General features: G+C 39.6%; 1 protein-coding gene across 3 annotated transcripts; it reads right to left on the reverse strand.

Annotated features, from left to right (window-relative positions):
• Window positions 1–10,296: 10,296 nt before the first annotated feature.
• Window positions 10,297–11,427, reverse strand: ACTBL2 (actin beta like 2). Of its 3 annotated transcripts, none has more exons than XM_064480793.1 (2): window positions 11,299–11,427; window positions 10,297–11,172 (listed from the first exon to the last, which is right to left on the reverse strand). In XM_064480793.1, exons 1-2 carry the CDS (start codon window positions 11,425–11,427, stop codon window positions 10,297–10,299), a joined length of 1,005 nt encoding a protein of 334 aa, XP_064336863.1. The 3 variants fall into 3 exon arrangements, with proteins under 3 accessions (XP_064336863.1, XP_064336864.1, XP_010976055.1); XM_064480794.1 differs by having other exon boundaries at window positions 10,297–11,208; window positions 11,293–11,415; XM_010977753.3 differs by having other exon boundaries at window positions 10,297–11,427.
• Between the last annotated feature and the right edge of the window lie 9,297 nt (window positions 11,428–20,724).

Below are 20,724 nucleotides of genomic sequence, written 5' to 3' on the forward strand. Positions count from 1 at the left end.
CAACGTCCTGGGACAGTATGGCAAGAAGGGAGAAGCAACATTTTCTCCCATTCACCCTCCCCTTCCCCTCCCTCCGTAACCCCTTACCACATTAGCTGGTTGGAAAATAGAAAGCGATTAAAAAAGAATTAAGTCAGAATGTGTTTTTCTTTCAAGAAGTAGGTTATATAAATAAATAGTCAAATCAAATTTGTGAAGGCACTGTTAGAGTTATGTCCATAATCTCACAGATGCTCAATGTGTGTCCCTCATGTCACAGCACATAGTCCCGTTGTCTGATTTATCGCAGACCCTTTGACAGAGTCACTACTAATGGCTAGACAGGCAGCCCTGGTGTGTTCCTTCATTTCCTGAAGGCATGGGGAATGGTTGGCTCCAACGTGACTTTTTTTTTTTTTATTAAAGTATGGTTGGTTTAGAATGTTGTATCAATTTCTGGTGTACAGCATAGTGATTCATACACACACACACACACATATATCCCTTTTCATATTCTTTTTCATTATAGCCCATTACAAGGTATTGAATATAGTTCTCTGTGCTATACAGTAGGGTCTTATTGTTCATCTCTTTTATATATAGTAGTTAGTATCTACAAATTCCAAACTCTCAATTTATCCCTCTATCCCCCTCTCCCCCGAGTAACCATAAGTTTGTTTTCTATTAACATGACTTCTTAATCATAGTTAATCTGTAACTTAGTAACTGAGTAATACATTTTTAAAAGTGTGCACTCTTTTAAAAATAACCCTGAAGAGCTTCTTTGGATTTACACCTATTTGCAGCCTACTCTGCATTCACCATGTCTCTCCTAGTAGCGTTCTGGTTTTGAAACCAAAAAACAAAGAGCTAAACTTAGATGTTTTAATAACAAGCAGTCATTCTAAAAGGTATGGGAGTGCTTGTGAAAAAGAAGTCATTAAATTCTAGAAACATACATGGTACATGTAATTAAAGGGGGATGCCCTGTTGTTTATAACTTACATTGTGATTTGGAGCAAACTGAAAGGCTTCAGAAACAAGTCTTTTTAATTCTCTGAAATGTATGTTTTGTATTATTGTGGATTTTTTGAAATTCTAAGGAGCTGTTAGAAATTTCATGCTAGCCAGATGGTGTCAGAGCACTTTTGCATGCACTCCATATAAGAGTTTGGAGAAGCTACCAGAAGTCAATTTCATTATCCTCTTTTCTAGTTCTTATTTTATTATTCCGGCCAAGGACATGGGATGTCTTGGTAGACTGAACAGATGTGTATATTGACGCAGAACTGAAAGACACAATGTGTCCTGTCTGAGATTTCTGAGAAAGCATTGTGATGAGAGATTTATTCAAATCATTTAGCAAATATGAGAAGTGGGAAGTTCCATCATCAGTCCAGGAGCAATCATTTTTGAAATTGTCTGGACTTAGAGAATTAAAATGATAATCTTGACCTGGTTTGAGCACTTTTATTGAAAACTCAAAAGTTTGATACAGTGTCAACCTACTTTATATAATTTCCTTAGATTTAATTTTTCCATTCAGTTCAAAGTACTCAATCTGTTCTGTCATTTAAATTAAAGCCTAGTGATGAGAGTTGAATTATTTCTTAGTTTTATTGGATTTAGATTTTTTATGGGTAGTCCTATTAGTCTTTCTAGAATGATTCTGCAGAAGAGTTGCTTCTTTTTACCATATTTTATTTCCTGAAATAAATCAAGTATAACTAAATATGTTATCTCTCATTATATTAATCTTGGTGGTGTATAATGGGTCAATATTAAATGAATTAAAAAATTAGTGAAAATGCTACAGTTTTTTGGGGACGAGAGAGGATGAATTATTCAGATTATCTATTCCCTTAAGACTTGTTAAAATCATATTAAATTACTTAAGCATATTCCCTAGAATGGCCTGATACTTCATCACATTTGGAAGCATGTGTTTCCTTTCTAAAGCTGTAAGCCTTAATATTGCTGGGGCTGGAAATAAAAATTTCAAATGTCAAAAATTTTCTCACATTGTATTTCCAAAGAGAACAGACTTCACTGATGTGAGTGGTTGATGCTTTAAAAGTTCTAAGCACATGTTCACTTTCAACTGAAATTCTATTCCATCTGCCTAGAGAATCCACGTGAAGCACATCACCCTCAAGTTACAGTCATCTTCTCACGGTGTGGGTCCTCATCTAAAAACCTGGGAAACGTGCCCCACTGAACAGCACACCAAATAAAAATCATTTAATAACGCTGCAGGTTCCAACCAATGTCTTTCCTAAGGTCTTGGGGAAGGGTATACACTCTAGGTTTCCTAGGAAAACATGATTAGGGAGGGTGGGAGAGGGAGCATATGAGCAATCTAGTCTGTCATTTCTATCTTGCAAAATCTTTGGATTCCTTCCGCAGTATTATAGTACGGAATTTCCAGCATCTAACTTCACCTAATGGAGCCCAGCACTTAGTCCACGTTTCCATCAATTATTGCAGCACACAGTTAGAACCGCGAGCAGTTATTGAAGCTGTCATGTTAAATGCAGTACCCTTACTAAGAAAACTCAGAAGTATAACTTCAGCCTAATGTACAACTATGCTTTCCCCTCTTTGGTAGAGCACCTTTTTTTTTTAAAATTTAAATCAAGTTTTTCTCTTTACAAACAGCAGAGCCCTCCTTGTACACAGATTTCCAAGATTTTTATCTAAAGAGATCAGCGAAGTCCTACAATATCTTTTGTGCATGAGAGCCCTTTCCTCCAGATTTTGACTTCAGAAGTGGGTACCCTTAGGTGTGCCGGGATGTGACTTTGGGTCTAGAAATAGCAGAGGTGACTGTGGAGTAGGGCATGAGAAGAAACTGTGTACTCCTCTTTATGTGTTTGCTCCTTCCCGTTGGTTCTTTGTCTTCTCTGTCTTGCTAGGTGCTTCCGCAGGCCGACCTCCAGGACTGTGTCACTTGGCCTCTTTTGACTTCTGGCTCCCTATTGGTTTAGGTCAGTGGGAAACAGAGGATTTTAGGCAGTGAAGGGGAAGAGAGTTCAGAGTATTTATTTTCCCCTATTCTTTCCTCTTTTGCCAGGGTCCTGGCTGGGACTGTATTCCTCTATAACCATAGCTCCTATTGGGTGGCCTTCTTCCCAGGGTTCTGGTCACACGGTTCCCTTTTGTTGCTCCTTTGGGCTTAGTGATGATAATGACTTCCTGCTGTTGTTAGCACAGAGTGCCTCATCATCCCTTCTTGGTTCCTTAATCCTGCCTAGACCTCTGTAATTAGTTGTAAATTGAATTCTCTTTAGTTAAAACCCTTTGGGTATTCTATATGTTATCTCCAAGGACCCTAACTGATAAAAGTAGCCTTTCCTTTCCAGGTACCTCCATCAACTAAGGCTGTTTCACTCATACTTGTGCAACAAAATGGTAAAGGCCTCATTAGATGAGGAAAAGAGGTTGCTTTGGCTATAAAGGGTGTGGCTGGATGTTTGGAGTCTCCTAATTCTCAAATTTTCCTAAATAGCTCCACTCCATTTCTTGGAACCCATCCTTTTCCACCACTGCTCTACATGTAACATGAAAATCCTGGTGGATCTGTGAATTCAATCAATGGAGTTTGTTTTTTAGGTACTTCAACTTTATGCCTCTAAGAGATAAAAGATTCTTTTAGCTCAGTCTGTGCTTTGAGATATATTTAGTGATTTTGACTGTTATTTTCTCTTTTAAACTGGTCAGAGCCAATAGAAGAAGCCACCCACCCCTCTCCACAGCATTTCTCATATCCTTTATATTGTTTCATGGCAGTGAAAGCTTAGTCCCCCATAGCCTGGCCCTCATAAAGCACTTCATTTCAAGTTATCCCAGGAGATATTTTAATGAACTATTTCTCCACTGTTTGCCATGAGCTGCAAGATTCCCTTTACTGAGTTCTAGAGGGATTTTTACTGCCTTCAGCCTGAATTGGGCCAGGTGATCAATCCTAGATTAGCCCATTTCTCTAAGGGTTTCCTGCAATTTACCTGCAATTTCATTACCTGCAATTTCATTCCGTGGTATCAAAATTTGTTTCAATCAGCATACTTGATTTTAAGTAACAGAAATTGCCTTTAGATAGTTCAAGCCAGAAAGGAAATTTCTGGAAGAATGATGAGTAGCTCACAAATTCCATCCTTGGAAAAATAGATAGAAACTAAGTGAAGAGTCTAGAAAGTAAGAAAATTAGCTAAAGTCATGCCAGTAGTCTGGTTAGGATTCTACCATGGGACCATGCCATAGCCATTGGTGGCCCCCCTGTGTCACTGAGGCTGTGAATAATTTCTCAATAGTTCTTGTATATTTGGGCCACTTTCTCAGATTCCAAGTGTCAAAATCTCAGATTGGAGCACTTGATAGACTGAGTCCAGGCTCTTCCTGCTAGTGAATGAGTATGAGACTGGGCCTTGCCTCCTGTTCACATTCACACAAAAGGGAATAGTTGCTAAATTAAAGAAGTGCTCAGTTGCTGGTTAGCTAAAAGTCAAGCAAAAACCAAATGAGGTAATCAGTGTCTAACATAACCATCCAGCCTTCCTGTCTCTGTGGATGGTCAGTCCCCTTATGGGGCCAATGTTGGAAGAGCAGTCAAGGAGACAGGCTATAATTCTTGGCCACAGTGACTCAAATATGAAAGTAATAACTACTCAAATTGGTGATAGTTTAAACATGCTGATAGGCACCATTTATAGTCTAAAATCCTTCTTTCTCTTTTCTCCTTCTCCCTGATATTCCAACTGGTCACAAAGCTCTGTTGATTTGTATTTCACACTGCTGTAGAGATTTAATAATTTTATTTTTTGTTATTTGTAGTTTTGGCTGATTAGTCAAATAATTAACTGCCACACCTAGTGTCAAACATTAATAAAGTAGTTCTGAGACCAAGTAAAGGGGAAGAATGTTCTTGATATTTTTATAATCTCTTTTTTTTATTGATATGGTTTCTTTTTCTCTGTTGCAACTTTTGTTTCTCTGAGTCCATCAAAATTTAAAAGTTGTATATTTTGTATTTATTTGGCTGCAGATAATTTCTTCCATTTTGATAAAATTGACTATTTAGCCAAGGATGTAATGTTTTCATTCTCATCATTAAGTTAATATCATTTTTTATAATAAATAGAGACACATTTATTATTTCTTCTGGCATTTTACCAACACATTATCTAGAAGTTATAGATTTTACATACGGTAATCTCTTATTAGTTAGGTAATTGAAGATTTATAAAAAGCTTGTGTTTCTGTGGAAACCTTCCATATCTGAACTATAAACACTGTGGATTGTCCTAGAGGGTCCCAGAATTCTCGCTGGTGAACATAACTTTGTCTTCATTATTGGGGTCAGCTTTTCCCTCATGATCTAGATATGGAAAAAATAAACAATGTTGAATAGCTACTAATTCTCACAGAAAAGAATAGGGGATGATATTTGGGGCTGTTCTCAGTGGGTCATAGAGAATATACAGGAGTCATGACCATGTTGGTGTCTGGCTTTCTCTGTTCACCCCCAACCGGTAAAGTAGCTAGGAAAAACCTCTCTTACTGCAATACCCCCATGAAGGAGATATGAGCGAAACTTGAATCCTTCTTGCTGTGTCTGTGTATCATATCTTCTCCCTTCTTCACCAGACACTGTGACATATGGCATGTATATGGTTATAAATGCCTCAGTCCCAATTCCGGAGAGAGCAACTTGGCTTTTGACTTACATGTTGTCAAATAGCCAATTAAATAAGATTTTCCATTTTTTAAGTGGTGTTAAGGGTGTTGTCTAGATAAAATATCTGTCGTCATATCATACTGGCACATCTGTTGACTAGATTTAACTGAATCTAAAATTTTAAGGTAGTTGAAACAGCAGATTTGGAATGGGATGAAAAACAAGGCTGGCAGCTCCAGGAGCCTCTATAGTTTTGATTACTTATGGTGTTAGCTTTTAAAGAAAAATGACAGCTATAGTTCAGACAGATCCTTTCATATTTAAAAAGGAAGTCTTAAAGTATCAATTCATTTTAATGAGCAGTCTCTCTCTTGATACATATATATGTCCCTAAAGACTTTCCAACTATACTTCTCAACATCTGGAAGCACTATTGGGCAAACCACATGCTTAGTTCCTAACTTCAAACAACAGTTTTTGAAAAGAATCCTTTGTAAATTCTGGAAGGAGGCTGTGAATACTTACCAGAAAAGTGGACTTTTCAATATATTATAATGTTTGAGTTATTAGGGACTCAGATGCCTGAAACACACCTCTAGAGCAATTTGGAGTTTAGAAAAAGAGAGAAAAATACCAGAAAGAATGTGAGTAGATTAGAAGAGCTGAATATACCATTGTGCTCACTGAAGGGCCCTCTTTTCTCTCTCCCTCTCTCCCTCTCTCTTTCTTTCTCCCTTTCTTTCTCCCTCCCTTTCTTTCTCCCTCCCTTTCTTTCCCCCTCCTTTCTTTCTTTCTTTCTTTCTTTCTTTCTTTCTTTCTTTCTTTCTTTCTTTCTTTCTTTCTTTCTTTCTTTCTTTCTTTCTTTCTTTCTTTCTTTCTTTCTTTCTTTCTTTCCTTTTCTTACTTTCTTTCTTTCCTCTTCCTTTCTATTCTCCTCTCTTTCTTTTTGAACTAAAATTTCAGCAGCAGCATAGCTATCTCACCCTCCACAACATGATCAGAAGAGTGGGAAACTTTTATTGACAAGCAAAAACTTTAAAAATCCAGCTCTGTAGGTTGAGAGGCATAGGAGAAGTGAATGGGAAAGAAAAGAGACAAAAAAAAAATGAAAAAGAAAAAAAACATGCCTCAGAGGGAAAAGAACACAACAAAAGTGACAGACACTAACAGACAGGAGCTGAGAATACAGTGGTAAGAAATAGCACAGTAAGAATAATGCAGAACAGTGGTGTTCATGATGTACATCACACTCCATGAATTCACTCGTTTATTCATTCAAATTATGCTTACTGAGTTAATCCTACATGCCTGACATTAAGAAAATCCTGGAAGGTTCAAAGGTGGATAAATACTGTCCCTGTCTTTGTCCTCCAGGTGCTCATTGATGGGTGAGGGTGGGAGAGTGTGGACATGTGTTATGGGTGCAATGCTGTATGCATGCAAATGATAGAGTGGGAGCACCAAGGAGGAACTTATCACTTTTCCTTGGAAAAGGGGGAAGGAAGGCTAGAAAAAGCTCTGTAGAGGAGGTCATAATTGAACTGAGCCTTAAAGGTTACTCACTTCTTTACAGTTTCTGGCATATTTTAATGGAGACATTCAAAATACGAATTAACTGCCTTACCAACCCAATAAATAGTGATCATAATGGTGCCTGAACCATCTAAGAAAAGATATTATGTTTAGAAGTACAACTTGTGTGTGCTTTAAAACTTAACTCAGGGACATCATCTACTCTCTGAACCCTCCTTCGATCACCCTGGCTTGAACTGTCCTTATGAGAATTATCATAGTACCGAGGACCATGTTTGGTCCATGAACCACCCTTAGATCACACTGTTTTCCACTGCATGTGACTTCCCTCATTACTGGGTTGTAAATTCCCCAACATCCCTGAATTTTACTCCACTTCTCGAGTAAATTCTAGCATAGGGCATTGAATATAGCTGCAAAATGAGTGAATAAATATTGGTAAGGCCCTGTCACCTCAAAAGATTATTCTTTGATTATCTGGAAAATGTGCTCATTTCTAGACTCTTCTCTGTTACAGAGTGTGAGGCTCAACCTGTGTCCGCACGGCTTTATCTCACTATTGAAAAATAAGCACATCTGAAAGTTAGGGAAGAAGTGTAGGTATTGGCTTTGGATATGTGCATTTCAGAAAAATGTTACCTGCGATTAGGAAGTAATCGTTTTGAGGAGACTGTGGTGCAGCCCCAGCCCTACATTGCTACTCATGGTGGATCATCGAGGGAGGGTGGGAGTCACTTACAGTGGTGTTAGTTTCATCTGTGAAGGCTGTCTCAGTACCATGCCATCTGGTGGACCACTGGTGAATACCAAGATAATTATATTAACTATAAAGATGGCATGGAGTCTAAAATAGAAAATTGCGAGATAGAATGTTTCCTCATAAAATCTATCCATCAGTCAGTCAATGTTGATGAACAGAAGACTATCCAAAGACCCTAGGTTTAAATTTGTTTGTGTTATGGAATTTCTATTTTCCGTTAATGATCCAGGGCTCAATAGTTCTCTCTCTTGGATGTTCATTTTACCTGTCCCAGAAATTTTCTGTGGATAGGGAGATATGTTTTTTTCTGGTAGTTGAGAATGTAGGTCATAGTGTTTGTGAGAACTACTCTACAAACAGAAAATATTGCCACATATAAATCCAAGATATTATTATTATTGCTATTATCTCTGCCTACTAATTACCTGAAGACCAGTTCATCCACTAAAACCTAACAAGGAATTTATAATCTTATCTACTAGCCATCTTTCCCTTTTTAAATGTTTACATGGTCAAAGGTACGAGGTGCAGAATAACATACGGATGAATAAGTCACACATATAAAAAGTGATCGTCTCTGGATCATTCTACATTTCTTTGGGAATAATTGAGGGGAAATAATAGAAAAAGCAAGAATGAAGAAATTTTAATTTATTAAACATTAATTAAAGGAGAAAGGAAACTCTAAGTCTTATAAAATAAAGTGCCTTTGGAGATTAATTTTGGTTAAATGCATTGAAAATTGTGTTGTTATATATATATATATTTCACATTTTTTATTAATTTATAATCATTTTACAATGTGTCAAATTCCAGTCTAGAGCACAATTTTTCAAATTTGTGTTGTTATATTAAAGAAAATAAGAAACAATCAAATTCTTTGATAAGTTTTAAAAATGCAAAAAAAGTGCTTAAAAACTCCAATTTAGAGATTAAAACACAAGTTTAAGCTTCCTAACTAAAAGGGAAAGAGAAGAAATTCCTCTTTTTCTGAGAATACGATAATGCCTTACTAAGCAACCCCCCAAAATTCTAAAATTTCAGGAAAAAAACCCTGAAAAATACAAATATCTCGGATATTCATATAATGAGAAGTCACAGAATAGACTGAAATAAATGTGCTTGTACTTACAACTGGTTGAAAATCATCATTGGATTCATTAAAAAATTTTAACATCGGAAGATACACTGATATTTTCTAAGATGTTGGTATATCAGAGTCACTTTGCTTAAAGAAGTATTGCTAGTTACTGGACATAATAAAACAGAATTATTCCAAAATATTTCCAATAAAAAAATTGGAATTACTGTACTGATACTAGAATTTATCATTTCCAAAATGCTGCAACTGTATTTTCCCACAGTGAAATCCTTGATGAGAGAAATATCTAAAATCATAGCTTACAGAAATTATTCAAGACATGTATAATTATGCTAAGCAATAGAAATAAAATTATCCTTGTCAAACTGTAGCATAATGACATTAATTAATTTGAAATTACAATCTCTTTCTCTATTTTAGAAGTTAGGCCTTATCTTTAGTAGTTTTGCTGTTTTACAAGTATAATGAAGTTCGACCAGGTAAACATTAAAATATGTGTTTGATCAGCAGAACTCCATTCTGAGCTGAAAATTCAGTTGATTTATAAGCAATATTAATGGAATGCTGCTGTTTCATTATGCTTATTTAATGAGGGAAACAAAATATGGAGATACTAAAACGTTGACTATTGGGTAGTTAAGAAATTCACATTGGCTGTTCTGATTGCCAGATTTGTTAGTATATTTTAGGATAGAGTATTTTATTTCCCTATTGCTTATGTATTTACAGATATTTTTGACCCATATAATTCATTATTTCTATACAAAGATGTAAAACAAAACCAAAATTCTAATTAATAAGACATGTTTGCAAAACACATACGCATTTTTTACAAGGTGGTACAGACTGCCATTGTTAAATATTTTAAGCAAGAACTAGTGTTTAAAACTTGGAAATTCTAGTTTTCCATTCTGAAAGGACATTTCTTTCTTTTTTATTTTTTAGTGATTATTTTTGAAAAGACATTTCTTATTTTACTCTTTGTCACTTATTTTCATTTAAGCAAGTCTACATTTCTTTGAACCCTAGAGGTAAAGAACATAGAATAGGATATCAGAATCCTGCTTAAGTTGATAGAGGTCAAGATACGGTTAGCTGGACAGGAGCCCACAGTACTTGGATGGAGATGAGTTTGCTGGTTTACGCACTAGCAAGAGTGGACGATTTACCTTGACTCAGTTGGAAGTGGATAGCATCACTATGACCTAGAAATTGGAGAAACTGTAAATGCATTAGCATGGAACCCATTCAGAAACATTTCCTGTGAACAATGGGAGGACCAGCCTCGTCATATTCCTGCTTACTGATCCACATCTGCTGGAATGTGGACAGGCTGGCCAGAATGGAGCCCCCAATCCAAACGGAATACTTCCGCTCTGGGGGAGCTATGATCTTGATTTTCATGGTGCTGGGTGCCAGAGATACAATTTCCTTCTGCATCCGGTCAGCAATGCCAGGATACATAGTGCTGCCTCCAGACAGCACGGTGTTGGCATACAGATCCTTGCGAATATCCACATCACACTTCATGACAGAGTTGAAGGTTGTCTCGTGGATCCCACTGGACTCAATGCCCAGAAAGGAAGGCTGGAAAATGGCTTCTGGGCATCGAAAGCGCTCATTCCCAATGGTGATCACCTGCCCATCGGGAAGCTCATAGCTCCTTTCCAGTGAGGAGGATGCAGTGGCACTGACCATCTCCTGCTCAAAGTCCAGTGCCACATAGCACAGCTTCTCTTTGACATCACGAACAATCTCCCGCTCAGCTGTGGTGGTGAAGTTGTAGCCTCGTTCCGTCAGAATCTTCATGAGATAATCAGTCAGGTCTCTGCCCGCCAGGTCCAGACGCAGAATAGCATGGGGCAGGGCATAACCCTCGTAGATGGGCACCGTGTGAGTGACCCCATCCCCGGAGTCCATCACAATGCCTGTGGTCCGGCCCGAGGCATAGAGGGACAGCACAGCCTGGATAGCCACATACATGGCAGGTGTGTTGAAAGCCTCAAACATGATCTGAGTCATCTTTTCCCGGTTAATCTTGGGGTTGAGGGGTGCCTCGGTGAGTAGGATCGGGTGCTCATCCGGTGCCACGCGGAGCTCGTTGTAGAAAGTGTGGTGCCAGATCTTCTCCATATCGTCCCAGTTGGTGACCACTCCATGCTCAATGGGATACTTCAGGGTCAGGATGCCTCTCTTGCTTTGGGCCTCATCCCCCACATAGCAATCCTTCTGGCCCATTCCCACCATGACCCCCTGGTGCCGGGGACGACCTACCATGGACGGGAACACAGCCCGGGGGGCATCGTCACCCCCAAAGCCTGCCTTGCACATCCCTGACCCATTATCCACCACCAAGGCAGACAGCTCGTCCTCAGTCATGGTGATGGCCAGAATCTTCCAGATGGGGGAACAGAGGTTAAATCGAGAGTAAATACCAGACTCTGGTGTGCAAGAGAGAGAATGAACAGGCTGAAAACACTTCAGAACTGCCTTCAGAGAGGGGAGCCTGTGCTGTGATGACAGGTATTTAAAGGTACACACTGGCACCACCCACGTCCCATCCCACCAGTTCCCGGCATTCTGGGTGGGGTTGTCTCTGAGGTATTAATAATGAAGATGCTTATTATACAAATCATTAGTAGACCTTCCTTCATAAGGAGAAAATTGGCTACCAAGTGGCCAAATCTCAGGTTACTATAATTAGGCAACCCACACCTGGCTGTCAGCCTGCTTTGGCGCAGTGTCTAGGTAACTATGATGATGCAGTGGGGGATGTAAAAGCAAGATGAAAGAAAGCTAGTGCAAGGGATGGGTGACACTGCCAGAAGGGCCACTCTCTCCTCAGGTCACCCTCTGGGTCCATTTTCTCCAGACTGGCTTTAACTTTTCATTCTTAATACATTGTTCTTATGACTTTGACTCTGCAAACTTAACTTTTTCAAGATTCCCGCCACCCCCAATTAGATTCCTAATCCCACAGGATATCATCATGATAGAGATTGTTTTAATGAATGAAAATGACGAATGGCCAAGAGTGGCCTGACACTTGTAAGTATAATGTATGGGTGTCATGTAAAATTTAGGAATATTTAACAGATTTCTAACACATTAGAGATCAAGTAAAATCAATAAAGTAAACCACTACAGGTTTTCTTCCTTGATGTAAATTTCTAATAACCAAATTTCATTAAGCACTACTATGGGTAGACATTGTTCATAGAACTAGGTTTATTGGGTTTATGTTGATTGCATAGAGGCAATGTGTTTTAATTGTGTTCAAATGTACACAATTAAAATATAGTAAGAATTAGCTTTCCTTCAATTTTAGGGCATATTACACTCTGATCATTTTATAGGAGCAGTTTGTCTAATAATATGTGTATTTTGATAAAACGGAGGATGTTAGTAATGTCTTACAGAGAAACAATTAAGGGAGTTTGTTGCTTTGTTCCTATATGTATTAGGTATGTAAGATATAATCTCCCCTGTCACCTCTTCTAAAGCAAGTTAATTTTTCATGCCCACATCTGTGTTCTCCAAAATCTTCATTTTGGTTAATTAATTAATCAACCCAACAGTGGTCACTTTGTAAGAGGTAGCAGCAGCTCTGCAGTACTGTACAGATGTATATCTTCTAGTTGAAGGCCAGAACTAGGTAGTGTCTTTGCCTATGAGCTTCTTGGGGAGTCATGGTAACACCAAGCTGTGAGTGTCCAACTTTCTTCTTTGTCTACAACTTGATATAGAATCATCTTTCTCTGGGTTTTCCCAGTGCTTTACCCTATAGTGTGCCTTCAAAACCTTCCTTCTGACAACCAGTCATGAAAAAATGTGTTTCATTACAAAATCCATAGTTCTGCTTTTTCTCCCCCACTAGGACTATCTGTCCCTTTAATTTTTTCTGTTACTGCAAAATCAATTCCTTCTTCAATAGAATTAAAGAATTCACCCTAAAACTTCACACTGAATGGTTTGTGTACTTCCTTTTTATGTAGCACAGCCAAACTTTTGATTAAAACAATATTTTATTGCTATAGGATGATGCTTCTGGAAATTCCTTTTTCTTTTTTAGACCTGTAACAAACTATATGCACATCCTACAAAATTGAAAACCGAAAACCAAAAACCAAAAAAAAAAAAAAAAAAAAAGAACCTACAAAAAAACCAAAAAACCCAGAAAACCCTCAAAAAAACACATTGCATTTAGCACCTATTCCTATTTATGAATCTTTAGTCTGGAATGTAAAACAAAGCCAAGTCAGTGTAGAAGCCCATATGACACCAGGAGCAACCTTTAGAGTCTACATTTACTGTAGCACTCTCCTTAGAACGGCCTTTGAACTGAGAGCTGGTTGGTAATGAATCCACACGGTGTAACTGATCCCTTGAGAGAGAGGCTGATGTGTGATTTTGCTAGAAGACCTTCTAACCTCTTTTAATTTGGTGTCCCAAGAGAAATTTTCAGCAATTAAAGATTCTTAAAATAAGCTTACGTTCTTTTAATTAACCCCCAATAGTACAAGAGGGACACATTATAATTCAACAGTCATTTAAAAATATCATCTGTGGGACTGGTTACATTTTTTAAAAGTAGTAATACTTGTGTAAATGAAACATAGGAAGATGGGTTTACAAATACTGGACCCTGGGGAGCTGTTCTTGAAGGTAATGGATCTTACAGCTGACTGGATTTGACAAATGTTTAGTTACCTAAACCTAAAACCAATGGGGGCCTTTGTGATTAGCTTTTGGAAGCTCAGGATATCATTTTCTTTTACATTTGCCTAGTTTGACTCTCATGCAGCTACACAAAACCCCAGAAAGGTGTAGGTGTGAGCATTATGTGTAAGGACAATGTGCTGAGATGACTTGGAGCAGTGCCCCACTCCCCATTCCAAGTTCCAGTCCACAAACATTGATTAAACATCTATCATGTGCTGGGCACTGGTGATACACTGGTGAATAAAACACAGCCCTTATTTTTAAAGGGTTAACTCTGGTGGGTGAAAGCCACTTCTCCCCAGGCTGAAAGGTGGTCACTCTGCCCCGACACGGGAGCAGCCAGCTTGTGATCTGATGGTGCACTGCCGGTGCTGCACCAGCCCTTGTAACACATTTTGAATATCTTTCCCAAATACACAGATAATCATTACCTATGTAGAGGGAGAAGCAGCATGGTGTGATATGAAGGTGGAGGGAAACGCCCTTGAACCTGAGGAGAAGAGGAAGGGAGAAGCCAGGGAAGAGGACCCCTGGGCCGAGTCTCAGGATGAACAGGAAGCTGTTGGCAGCCAGGAGGGAATATCCCAGGTGTGAACGCCACCAACTGGAAAAAAAATCAGAGAATCAAGAATGTACTTGGAGCTGGGTATCTACACAAGTGTCAGCAAGGATTTAGAGCAGGAGTCTGCATCCTAGCAGGCGTGAGAGAGGGAGGGGAGCTCCAGAATTGGTTGTAGCTTTCCCTCTGGGAACTGAAGATTTGACTACGTGCCTCCCACCATGTGCCCACAGAGGCCACATCTCAGTGATTATCTCCCATCCCCAGATGCTCATCTCTTAACCAAACTGCTGAGACTCAGAATTTTAATGAGGTCCCTTTGTGCTACCACCCAAGGGATCCAATTTAGAACATTGAGGTCAGCTACCTTCCTCCTTGGTCTCTGCTTGTTTCTTTCCTACTGGCCCCCCACTCTCTTTTGTCCTTTGTAGGTTTTACACATGTATCTGCCTTTCCCACTGTGTAGACTGCTCTGAGAATCTCCTTCACTGTACTCTGCTCTTAGTGGAAATTTGATACTTGTTTAATTAACAAATACAGGGATGGGTAGGTAATGAGATTTTTCATTACATACTCTGATCTAGTCATTGGTAGATAAGTATAGCCGACCCCTTTTTTAAAGTTAAAAATTCACTTATTTTATGGTTAAATACTGTCTAAGACTTATATTTTGCATTGATAAAATGGCTTAATCATATCTTGGGGACTGTAATTGTTCACTCAGGAGAAGTCTCTAACATATGGATTTGGTAATTTCTTAGAATAAATCTGCCAAAAACAATTACTGATGAAAGTTTATAGTGATTTACTATTTATTTGTTTTAATATGTAAAATTTTATAAAAACATATGAAAAATTTAGAAGTACAGTGACCACTCCCCCACATCAAACCTGACTCACCTGTTTTTTAAGGCAGGTGTGGGCAAAAGGGAGGAAGAGGTGGTGTGATGAGGTGCCACTTGGCCAGTCCAGAAGCACTAGGAAGGATAATTGGAGTGCAAGAATTGTTTTAGGGGTGCAGAGACCAGAGCTCCCAGCCCCCAGCCTGTGCTGGCCTCCTTTCTGTGAGCAAGATCAACGTTCACTCCACAGGGTGATAGGGCCCCCGTCACCCTACCCTGATGTTTAAAGGGACCAGAAATGGATTTTATGGCAGTTCTTCCTAACTCTTAATTTTAAAGTATGCCATCAACTTTTAGCTAGTTCAATAGACTTGTAAACGAAGTTGTTAAGAGGAGGAATGGATTCCTGGGAGCAGTAGATGAACCTTTGAAGATATCTTGACTCTAAGCAAAGAGGAGGTAAAACAGGGGAGGAAGGGTGTACAAATGAAAATGTCAATATTCACAGCAGCTTGGCCACTGCGATGTGCAGCCCGTACCCTCCAAGATGGAGGCAAGCTCCAAGTTGTGTTCTGATTCTGAAAGGTGGAGAGAGGAACAATGAAAATTGTGATCATTGATCACTTAGTGTGTTCCAGTCTCTCTGCTAAATGTTTCTCTGACACGCACTTGTTCTTTAACCATCATGACAATTATCCCAAGGTACCGAGGATTTTCATCCCCATTTTAGAAGGATTAAACTGAAGCTTAACGAATAAACTGACCTAAGCAACCCAGAGTGATGGAGGCAATGTCAGGATTGGAACCCAAGCAGATCCATTCCAGAGCTCAAGCTCTGCCTGAAGAATGGCTCAAAAAAAGGATGCAGGGCATTGGGTTGGCCCCCGGTGAGAGAGGCTGCCAACTAGGGCTGTGCCAGGGAGATCTTCGCATTCCCTGTTGGGAAACAGCATCATAAAGTGTCCAAACACCATCTTAGAGTGGAGACCAGGTTGAACATTAAAGTCATAAGAAAACCAAAAAGAACTCTAGAAAACTTTAGCAGGTTCTTCATGTTATTAATATGAATATCAAGATGTCTTACTTTCTAAGTGGAGAAAAATGAATGGTGATTTAATGCCTGGATGGAGAAAGACATTTACAAGTGAAGAGTCAAATCTATTACCTCAAATAAGAAAGTAGCATAAGAGTAGGATGGGCCACTAAAAAGCAAAAACTTGAATCATTAAGGAAAATGCATGCTTTGGATTGCAGCCATGTGGGAAGTGAAGCCCCCTACATCTTCAGACCCCAGATGGCATTGTCTCCAAACGTCCAGGTTTGACCATAACGTGCCAAGCGTGAGAGTAGAAGGTGGGGCAAGGACTGTGGTGTAGGAAGTGTGGTGCACCTGGGAGAGCCTGGGGTGATTGAATCCATCTGATGTTCTCTGAAGTAGGCCAAGAGTAGAAGCCAACCAAAATGGACAAGAACTACAGATTACAGAGGTGAAGGAGGCAAAATTTGAGAAGAATAAAATATTAGGTCAAAATAAAGGCCCTAGTGATCAGATCACCTTAGAGAGTATGAGTTAGAGTTAGGGATAGTTCACTTGGAAGCTGAGATAATTCGCTGAGTAGGGGGACTCAGGGCCTGAAAGGACTTGAAGGGACGATCTTACAGACAGAGAGGAAACAACTCTGAGTGGAGGTGTGATTTGTACAGACTGGGGCTGGGGAGATCACAGGTCCTTAAGGCTAATTTAATGAGTCCCATCTTTCATTAAAAAAACAACAAAACGTGAAAACTGCCTTGTAGCCACCGAGTTGTGTTTGTTGTTTCTTCTTCATTCTGGGTAACCTGGCTTCGTGACTGCTTAAGTATCAGACCTGATTTCTTGCAGTTTCATTAAGGTCTCTGTAGGTCCCTGTCTACACAAAGGGATTGTGGATTATCAGATGCTGGAACGCAACAGGTCCTCTCCTCTGAAACAGTGCTTGCTGCTCAGGGAATGCGCTACCCTTTCTAGGTAAGGCACGTAGGAGGTGGAGGGCACTGGATGAGAAAGCTAACTCAGGGTTTGGAAGCTGCGTAATTTACCTTCCGGGGAAAATTTTGGTTGGTAGGAGATGACTCAATGTAGCTTATTCTTTCTTAAGTCAAGGGAAGCTGTCTTTCTGGGGATCTCAGGAGACACAGTTGGGAAATTATTTCCAGTATCTGGAACTAGTAAGACCCCCTGAGGGTTTTAGTTATCTTTTTGCTGATGTCAAGGTGGCATGTTTTCTGTTGACAGGAATAGGAAGGAGGATCCTTTGGGGTGGACTTCAGGAGATGGGGGGACTTACAGAGAAGATAGGAAATCTAGCAAAAAATGGGGGAAGTGGACTATCAGAACTTGAACCTGTCTGTTGATGTTGAGGGTTTCTCTTCCTTTAGTTATCCTGTCGTGAAGTCCAGGAAAAATAATACCGAATAAGCCACAGAGAAGATGGTCCTAGTATTTGGCAGGTTCGAGATTGCTCATCGGGCCAGCCCTTGATGTAATACAGAGTGTGCAGACTGGGCACAACTTCTTTGGTCCATACAGCGTTGCTACTAAGGTTTTTAAATTTTTACGTATTTGTAAAACAGACCCCTGAATTCCCGCTTTCCTTGAAAAATATAAAAAGAAAGATCAAGCGACATTGGATCTCATTCCCAAACTACAGCTGAATAGCCGTTACCCCCTTTAGCAGGGATGCGAGTTCTGCTTTCCCCCTTGGCCCCCCTCATTCCTGTAGTGTTGCTCCCACCCAACTTCATTCATGCTCCTTGTAGGAATGTGAGTTTAATGTGTTCTGAGAAATTCGAGAGGAGCATGCATTTTGGAGGGGTAGGGGAGGGAAAAGGACAGATGGACTCTGTTCTATGGTCCTTTGTTGCTTTGGGGATGGGTTGGTATTTACAAGAGAGGAAAAATACTGTATGGCTGAGTTTCTTTAACTACATGACAACTGTCCAATGTAATACTTAGTCTTTAGGAATTTGGAAAGAAATTCAATGAGAAGGGAGGTTCTGTCCTTCATTGTTCTATTGAGGTTGGGATATAGTGGAATGGGTTTGTGGTACATAAGGAAGGATTTTAACTAACAAATTAGAAGAAAATTGCGAATATAATGCATTACAACTTTGTTTTTTGGTGAAATGTCTCTGTTGCTATTTTGAAGAGAAAATTCAAGGTGCCAGAATCCTGTTCTGTTTCTCCTGTTCTGGTTTGCCAGGTTGGAAAAGACTGGACTGGGTTTTTAAATGATGTTATCACATTCTGGATTTTTTTTTCCTCTTCTTTAAAGCAGGAAGTCTGTCCTTATGAGGGAAATGAATGCATTTTGACTTCTTCAGGTCCCTTTCCTCTGAAATATGATTTTTTTGGAAAAGGATACCCAAAGATGCTCAATATAAGAATTTGCTTAAGGGAAGCATTAGTTGAAGCAGCCACAGCAAGTCCTCCTTTTGTTACATTCAGCTACAAATGGAATCTGGGCCAAACTAGTGGAGTATCAGAAATGGACTTTGGGATTAAAATAAAAAAGGAAAAATTCTTTTGTTGATATCTCTGGTTAACATTGGTGGTATTTTCAGTTCTAACCAAAAAGAAATGATAAAAGGTTATATAAAAGGTTAATTGGAAGTACTGTATGTAACATAAAAAATGCAAAAGAATTCAGGAATATTAACCCAAGGGCAAGCTTTGCCAAAGAAAGTAGAGCGACTGGGAAGCAATACAAAGCAGAATTTTATTTGTTTCATGCAAATCAAACATTCATTTATGGAAATGAAAGATTAGCATGTGACTCACATATGAACCTGTCACTCTTTGCTCTAAAGCTTCTGATGACTCCCATTTGCTATAGAACAAAGTCCAAACTGCTTAGTATAGACTTTAAGACCCTCTATTATCTGGCTCTGACCTACTTCCCTAGCCTGATATTTACGTCCTCGCCTTCCCCATCCAGGAACCTCATGTTCCTGAACTAATTGCTGCCCCTGTTCCCTTGGACCTGATGCTGTTGCTTATTCCACCGGGAATGTCTTTCCACCTTCTCTGTCCTTTGACCTTCCATCAATCTCAGATGCTCACCAGTTTCCCCGTAAAGCCTTCTCCAGTTTACCCACAAGGGGTTAATCTCTTGCATCTCTCCAATCCCACAGCGCTTAGCTGATACTGCGGTTGTGGTTCTCATCCCTTTCTGTCCTGTATTATTTATGTACATGGTTGTCTCCCTCACTACACTCTCTAGATCTTGTCCACGTTTTATTTCTAACAGTGCTTACGGCGGGGTCTTTCAGCTTCCGTTGTTCAATCGTTGACTGTTGACCTGTACTTCCAGTGTTTATTTTTAAACAAATACTTCATTGATCGGGCTGTGCTAACATTCCAACATTTCTGTGTGTAAGTTCTAGCCTCTCATATCCAATACCAAGTTAATCAGCTTCTCCAAAGTGCTCCGTTTATACCAGTGGCCTCAACATTTTCAAAATCTTTCAGTTTTCTATCTGATGATCATTTTTGACTCAACCACTTTATTCTTTTTCTTTTTTAAACATAATGTGGTATGTCATCAGATTCTCTTGGATATTCTTTGAGATAATTTCCGTTTTCTCATTTTTGCTCCTATTTGCTCTTAGTTCAGGCCTGGGTCACTTCACACTCAGCTAAGTTCCAGAGTACTTTGCTGAATAATTCTTCCAACACCAAACCCTTCTGAAAACCATTGCCAGCAAACTTTAATCATGTATACTAAAATCTCCCAGGCTCCAAATTTGCTGTCACATAAAATCTCAACTTCTCTGTCATGCTCAGGTTCTACAATAACTGTCAAAACCTAGTAGTTAAGAACATAGCTCTAAAACCTGGCAGAGCTTGGTTTGTCCCCAAACTTGCTAGGTCTATAAACTGAGGCATTTCAGAACTTCCCCCAAAGTCTCAGTTTCCTCCTCTCTAAGCTGAAGATACATGTCTCTACCTCATAAAGTTGTCTTGGGTTTGGCATGAGATGATGCCTATAAAGAGTTCAGCAGAGTGTGTGGTAAGATCCAAGTGCAGTACATATTAGCAACAATCATGGCATCTCCCATGACTCTGCAGGATGGCTGCTCATTTGCGCCTCCTTATGGTGAAGGCTGTGAAGAGCAGGTAGCAGAAGAGCTCTGACAAGGATCCTAATGGGGACTGAGCAAACACTACGTATGGGGCAGGAGTCTATGTTTAGCACTAAGAAAAGGAAAGTTAGGGATGGCTAAAGGGAGGTGGACAGTTGGTGAAACACCCTGAAGCCAATACAGAGAGGTCTGAACTGCATAAGCCAGGCAGGGATTGGTCATCCTATGTCAGGGGTGGCTACATTCTGAGTAGAGATGGAAACTACATTCTCAGGATTCATTGGTTTAGACAGCGTACATCTCTTACTGATCTAGATGCAGTGCTTTTGTACTCCTTGGGTTTGGAGGCTTGGGGGGCAGTCTGTTTGCACTTTTGACCGCATGTTGAATTGGGGCTTAGTGGAGTCACATGGTAGAGCTGAGGCGAGG

This window comes from Camelus dromedarius, chromosome 3 (genome assembly GCF_036321535.1).
Source record: "Camelus dromedarius isolate mCamDro1 chromosome 3, mCamDro1.pat, whole genome shotgun sequence".
Classification (NCBI taxonomy): Eukaryota; Metazoa; Chordata; class Mammalia; order Artiodactyla; family Camelidae; genus Camelus; species Camelus dromedarius.

Coding starts and splice junctions, on each gene's coding strand:
- ACTBL2 (XM_010977753.3), bottom strand. CDS start 11,427: ATGACTGAGGACGAGCTGTCTGCCTTGGTGGTGGATAATGGGTCAGGG.